Below are 7,372 nucleotides of genomic sequence, written 5' to 3' on the forward strand. Positions count from 1 at the left end.
CGTCGTGCACGCGTTCCTGTTCAACCTGCAGGAAGTTACGGATGTCCGCCCCTGCCGCCTCGCATGGCCGCGCTCTTTTGTTTGAAATGCTCGATCGGGAGCTCGAGGTTTGCGAATGCTGCGATAAGGTGCTTAGGACCGGGATTGCAGGTGCTGGCTCTCGGCGGGCCGTTTCGGCCCGGTCGTTAATAATCGCGGCACGGTTGGCACGTCCGATTCTGCGAATCCCCTTAAGTTTACGCTGTGAAGGTCGTTCAAACTTCCCATTTACCACCAAAGGTCGGGCAGGGCAATTCTCATGTCCGGATGGGAAATGGCCGTGGCAATTAACGCATTTGGGGGCTGCCTTGCACGGCTCTTCCTCTGTCGCATGTTTTGCTTCACCACATATGCCGCAACGCGCTTGCCGTACGCAGCGACGTATTTCGCAATATCCCTGGCAACCGTCGTGGTGGTGTGTAATTTTGCGTGATTTTTCAACCTTCCGCGCACGTCTCGACACTCCAAAAAGCTGAAAGGGCTTTACGGGTTGAAGGAAGGACACTATCCACGTGCCCTCAGCCGTATGTGGGTCGTAACCATGTTTGGAAATATGCCAGTTGACTGGCTGCTGGCCTGCTGCCACGGTAATCTCCTCCTGGATTGCCCATTTCTGTTATGTTTTGTTACTATGTCTCGAGACGCAGGCCTAGAATGTACTCAGCGTACCACGGCCAATGCCTTTCCTCTACGTACCTTGCCAGCCGGCGGACACACCAAATAATCCTATAGATGCCGAGCAGATTGCTGGTGCTACCAACAGTAGATTCAGTCCACAGTACTGTCCGGCCGCCATCGCAGTCCTCTCGAGTTGTGGCTGCGAATTTCCAGTCGTGACCGACAATTATCAGTGCCGGGAGAAACACTAAGTCAGGTGTGGTAGGAGGTATCGAGGTCTGGCTAGGTGTGGTAATTCCGGCAATATTCGGGCCCATGACCCCGATCACCGCCGCTCCTTCAACTGTCTCGTCTTCCACATCCATAGCGGCCAGTGACTGCCGTGAATGCTGTGGAATCTGTAGTTTATGCTTTTGTTCCTGCCGTTGCCATTCGAGCGACCTCGACTGTGCGGCCTGCCAGACCCCCACCTGCAGCTCAGCCTTTTCGCCAGACTCGCCGGGTCTTTTGGTTTCGACGCTGAGGGCGATGGGCCATTTGTTTAGGGGGCCAAAATCGGTATGATTGATTGATGTTCCGGGCGTCCTGCGCCGCAGTATCTCGATGATTTGTGCCGGTGTCTTCCATGTGCCAGTCCTATTGGCCGCCTCCATCGCCGGCTCGTCAAAAGCGGACGCTCCGTTAATTATAAAACAGTAATCGACCTTTTTTCCCGACGAAGAAGACCTCGGGAGGATTTCGGGAGTGATTCTTGCGGTTGTGCTAAGCAGTATTGGCCACGCAAAAGGTTAGTAACAAAATTAAGTTGGGTGGAGAATACGTGAAAAGGTCCTACCAAGGCTCGAAATCAACGAATTCATCGGCTGGAAGCGCCAGGCGTAGCAGTTGGTAATGTACAGCTTGGTTCCACCCATTTTCGTCATGTTTGCGTTCTTGACAGCGCAAAGCGGCGAGAAGCAACTCGCAGACTTTAGCAGCGGGGATGTCGGTGATCAAGTCTGTAGTCGTGTCTTCTGCTGCGCCCGTAAATGCGGAATCAGGTATGCGATACCCCAACGCACGCCTCTCCTTTGCCTCCTCCTCCGCCTATTTCAGCTCCTGCCTAAGCGACGCGTGCAGCACTGGGGTATCACCACTTGCAACCTTTTCGAGCTCGGACACAAGCGAGAACAGCTCATCCGGTAGTCTGCCATTAGACAGTGACCGCACCTGAATGGCTTCTTCTGGCTCCACCTCCAATTCTGCCTGCCTTTTGCGGGGGCTGCTGCTGCGCTTGCTTGTTCTTGATGTGTCTGCTCAACGGCGAAATTCTCGACAACAGCCACGACAGTTTGCCATCGGTAGCCGAGCTGACGGTATTGGAATTCATTAAGAAGGTTATGTTCCGGAAATTCAACGCGCCCGAGAACGGCCCTCGGCCATTAACGTACAACAAAGGCTGTCGGCTGATCGATGTCGACATAACACAGCACGGCGTCAAAACGCGCGGCCATCTGTGGAAACTAGGGCGCGTTGTTGATACCGCAGATTTTCCACCAGAATTGCCATGGATTGAGAAAGCTAAAGGAAATCTCAACCTGCATGAACGGAAAGCCCTGCTGCAGCTCGCCATCTTTCTAGAAGATACAGACGATTTTCTGGCCCACCAAATCTACGATTACTTAGATTACGACGCCGCCTCTGTTGGGAAACGTTGGGTAACCTTTACCGAGAAGCATCTCTATAACATGGCTGCAGAGCTGGCTGCAGGGATTCTAGCACGTCGGGAGCTGATGCTAGGTAAACTGTGGAACAGCCCGTGGCACTCGTTCTACCGTGCAGTTTTTGTTCTTTAAGAAATGGAATGCAATGGGCCATCGCCGCCACCTTCCTTTGCCTTCACATCGGTGATGCAGGGACAAATCGGTTCACAGCACCATGACGCTAACGATCTCGACTACAACGCCTCTCTTGCAGTCGATATTCAAGGTTCAGCGGGCGGCGAACCGCGCCTCCGTGTACAAAACTAGCTGCACGGCATGTGCTTTTTCAAAGGCTGTCAGCGTACCAGAGTGGTTTTTCCTTTGCCAAAATCGCTGCAGGCAGTCAGACCGCAAGGGGCTGAAAGCTATGTGAGGCCAAACGACGACCGTCGTTCATCACCGCTAGAATCCGGCAATCTAGGTCATTCAATCCTAAACGGCTCGTTTGGTGGACTGGAAAACCCCCCAAAAGTTCTAGGGTGGCAGATCAACTGGGACGATATGCTAAGCTAACTGGGAACAGCTCTACGCAAAGTTTGTTGTTTTCAAAGATCCGGAAAGGCTGGGATTCCGAGGATTTACATCTTGCTAGCGCAGAACGGAAAGTTGAACAATTGGAATCGCGATTGGAGGCGGTAGCACCCCGGAAAAAACAGAGGGTCGAACCGGACCCGAATACTACGTTCGTCGGGCTTAGGGAGCGGGCCCAAAATGAGGCTGGTGCAATTGAAGTCGATCGTAAAGAGTCACCTGAATTTGACTATTACAGCGGAAATAGTTGACTGTATTGTTGCCGTTAGTTAGATGGTCAATATTACGGATTGTTATTCGGCGTCACGTTTGCGATAGTGATTTTCAAGGGGTAGACACTACTAGGGGGTCCTGACTTCCCCATGCGATCATGAGCAGTAACGCATGAAATACAGTCAAAGAAGTCCGGGTTGTGTGCCTTGCCAATTGCTGCACGACAGGGCTGTTGTACCATTAGAATAGCCTATCCCAGACATGATTTGCCTCATGCGTGTCGGGTGTGCCTACGTAGCAAATATGGTCGTGTGAGATCCGAGGCGCCAAAACTAGCTTCTTATCCTGTTGATTTGCCACCTCCAAAAACATTGGAGCCGTCTCTGCTCGGATCCCCAACCGGTGATGGGCGCCCCTCTTCTCTTGTGGGACAACTTTTGTTGGCCCAATGCAAGCCTTAAGATTTTTGTCCTTATCGATAAGTACCTTTTCTATATCTGTTTTTCCCCTTTCATATCGCATTTTGGTACCCTTGCGACTCCCTATCAACGCGTCGACATGCGCCGCAAAAAGCTACGCGTAGTCAACGTCCGCGCCAGGCGTCCGCTTGAGCGGAAATGGCCACCCAACCGGTAAATGCATAAATCAATTTCTCCTTGGCTCGAATTCTTCAATGACTTGCTTTAATTCCTAAGACAGATCTTGCTGGAATCATTCCAACTCTCTCCCGTACACAAAATTTTCAGTATGGGCGCACGGACCATGCTGTTAACGTTTGCGCGGGACTTCCGCCTGTAGCCCTAACAGGCGCGCACACACGAAAAACTCTTCAACCTGTCGCCCTAAGCACCGTCACTACACGGAACGCCTTTCCTCGCAACACCCATGTATAATCGACAGATCTCCCCTTTGACGAGTTTTCCACTGATCGCGGTGAAGGAAGAGTCCGATCGGCGGTTCGGCGCGCCACCCGCATAGAGGCGCACAAGACAAGGCCCAATCTCGCGATGCGAGCCAGCGTGGCACAAAAAACTTTGCCAGCCGGAAAGGCAGGCGTCCTTCCCCGGAAGGCTAGACAATACGGTTTAAAAGAAAGGGAAATTAGGCTGAGAACCACCCGACGGTTCTTCGAATCGACAGGGCACCCTCTCACCCCCTCACACCTTCTGGGATTGCCTGCAGCGAGGAGGTAGTGCCGTTACGGGGGTTGGTTAGTTGTACGTGGACCGGAAGCACTGTGCCGGCGCGGCAGTCTCCAAAGGGTCCCGACAGCAAGACGTGGTCGGCCCATTGCTGGAGACGGCTTTGGGTAACGGGAAGCAAGAAACGTGGGCACGGCCTTGGTTCGCACCCTTGGTACACCCCGTGGACGGTGGGCCGTGGTGGAATAGTGTGACTGAGGCGCCCCATGCTTCTCACTCGCACTGGGAATCTGCGCCGGGTCTGGAGGACGGGAAGAACTCGATTGCATTCATGTCCACATTGTGGCGCTGGGCTAGCCCAGGAACCAACGGGGGACTAAGCTGTGGATGGACATGTACGGGGTGTCGCCGGCTTTTCGAAGCTTTCTACTCGCACTAGGGACGTACACCGGGGCAGATGATGTCGTCGGCATGTTAGGCGGAAGAGACGCTATTTTAGCCGGAGAGGACGGATGCGCGCGTCGGTCTACCAAGAGGCCTTTTTGTGGATGCGGTAGGTTTAAGGTGCAAACCTTGTATTTACGTGGCAGGCTGGGTATCCAGCGACTAGGAGGGCTCTAGCTGGCCTGTCCGTTAGAGGGTCTGGTCCAACCCTGTGACTATAGTTTACTGTAGGAAATGCAAGGCTAAGCACCTCATCGCAGCATTCGCAAACCTCGAGCTCCCGATCGAGCATTTCAAACAAAAGAGCGCGGCCATGCGAGGCGGCAGGGGCGGACATCCGCAACTTCCTGCAGGTTGAACAGGAACGCGTGCACGACGAAATCGTTTGGGCAGCCGAAATGGAGGAGGACGCAGCGGCTGCCGAACCTTGCCCCGCTGATGTGATAGACTTGGAAGCAACCCATCGATTGATATGACGAAATACTCGCTCGGCAACATGCAGCGGGAACGCCTCGACGTAGTTTGGGCCAACGTAGGCAAAAGGATGGGTGTGCATCTAAGCCTGTTGGAGTTATGCCACCAGAGAGAAGTGGACCTGGTTAACGTCCAAGAGCCATGGTGCGGGCTAAAGACGACTACACAAACGCACCCGGGCTATAATATCTTTGCGCCAGTGGACGAATGGCACGCGAGCATTTACGAAGCCATGACTGGGCTCCGGCCCCGGGTGCTCACCTACGTCAAGAAGGGGGCAGCCCTAGGGGCCGCACAACGACGGTTACCGCAGGGCCAAAATACGCGGGACGTACTTTGGCTCGAAATTAACGGAATATTGTTTATTAACGTATATAGGGCTCCGGGTACTGAGGCCGCGCTGGAAATGGTATGCAATACCGTGCCAAATGGACCCACGGTGATAGGCGGCGAATTTTACGTAACGGCTGCTGCATACCAGCCAGGCCGCACAGACGCACGCGGAGGGGATCAACTGACGGCATGGGCGCAAGCCCAGGGCATGCATTTTACAGGAAATATCGGCGTGCCCACCCACCGCGACGGGGGTTTATTGGATATGGTTTTTTCCAACCTCCCCAGCACAATAACTATAGTTGACAGCAGTCTTTACACAGGCTCCGACCACGAATCTCTTTATACCACGCTGCGGACGCGCGGCGTCCCCCGCCCGGAGGCGGTCAACGTTTCGGTTAGGGACGACCGGCTACCAAAGTTCGCGGAGCTACTTGCTTTTGGCTTGCAAGATATGCCGGACCCGGGATCCGCGGCCGATGGCTACGCATTGGACGCGTGGGTAGCTGAATTTACAACTTTATGGGAGCAAGTGACGTGGGTCGTGGGTACGCCGGCGGGAAAAAGGGGCAGCTCGGCTCCCTGGTGGACCGAAAACTGCCAACGGCTTTGGGCCGAATTTCAGCGGGTTAAGCGGAGCGCTGTAAATAGGGCAAACGCCTCTGCCGAGGAGAAAACTTACACGAAAGGGGTGCGGGCCGCGAAGCGGGAGTACTGGAGGCACCGGATTGACCAACTGCGCGACGATAAGGATTTGTGGAACATGGTGGGCTGGCTGGGAGCCGGACCACGCCTCCGGTCCCCGCCGCTGGTTATTAACGGCGAGCAAGTGAGCGAGCCTTTAGCAAAAGCGGAAGCACTGCAACGGGAGGTGCTTGGCCGATTTTCGGCGGAGGATGACCTGCAGGGAGACCCCTTGGAGGCCTGGTCGGCGGACGAGGCTAAAATCCCTTGGGACACCCAGGTTAGTGCGGAAAAGGCGGAGCGCTCCTGCATTGGGGTTACGAGCACGTCCCCGGGCATCGACGGAATAACCGTCCGGCTACTCAAAGCCGGATGGGCTTCGTTGGCCGAGCCGGTGCGCAGGCTCTACCAACGTTGCCTGGAACTCGGACATTTCCCAGCGCCTTGGAAGAAGGCCGAAGTCGCGATGCTACCGAAAACGGGGAAGAAAGACCGGAGCAGCGTTCGATCTTGGCGGCCTATAGCCCTCCTTTCCTGCATCGGAAAAGGCCTCGAGAGGCTCGTTGCACGCCGGATAGCTTGGGCCATACACGACAACGGGCTCCTTAGCTGCACCCACGGCGGTGCCCTACCCAAGCGATCGGCGACGGATCTGGTTTGTGCCCTCGCCCACGATATCGAGCAGGCTTTAGCTCGCGGGGAGGAAGTTACCCTTGTCGCATGCGACGTCCAAGGCGCCTTCGACGCCCTCCTCCATGGGCGATTAATACGGAAAATGCGGAGCCTCGGGTTTAGTAAAATGCTCCTTAGGTTCGTAATTAATTTTTTAAGCGGCCGCCAGGCCCGAGTCCGGCTGGAGGGTACGACCACGGGCTTTAGGCGGCTTGAGTGCGGCACCCCGCAAGGGTCTCCCCTTTCCCCGATCCTATATATGCTATATTTGGCGTACCTCGTCAAAAAACGGTGCGAAGTGGCGGCTGGTATACGCAGACGACGTGCTTACATGGAAATCGTCACCCTCGTTGGAGGAGAACGTACGTTGGCTGGAAGATAAACTCCGGGATATGCACGAAATTGCGGCGGAAGAGAAGATCCATTTTGCAGCGGAAAAGACAGAGGTGATCCATATCACTAAGAAAAGGCACGGTCGCA

General features: G+C 54.7%; 1 protein-coding gene across 1 annotated transcript; it reads right to left on the minus strand.

Moving 5' to 3' along the window:
- Positions 1 to 267: 267 nt before the first annotated feature.
- On the minus strand, positions 268 to 2,026 carry MGG_15971 (uncharacterized protein; the record flags this gene model as incomplete). Its single annotated transcript, XM_003715811.1, has 4 exons — positions 268 to 436; positions 736 to 1,419; positions 1,493 to 1,655; positions 1,867 to 2,026. The coding sequence occupies 4 exons, from the start codon at positions 2,024 to 2,026 to the stop codon at positions 268 to 270; spliced, it is 1,176 nt and encodes a 391-aa protein (XP_003715859.1).
- Positions 2,027 to 7,372: the final 5,346 nt, after the last annotated feature.

This window comes from Pyricularia oryzae, chromosome 2 (genome assembly GCF_000002495.2).
Source record: "Pyricularia oryzae 70-15 chromosome 2, whole genome shotgun sequence".
Lineage (NCBI taxonomy): Eukaryota > Fungi > Ascomycota > Sordariomycetes > Magnaporthales > Pyriculariaceae > Pyricularia > Pyricularia oryzae.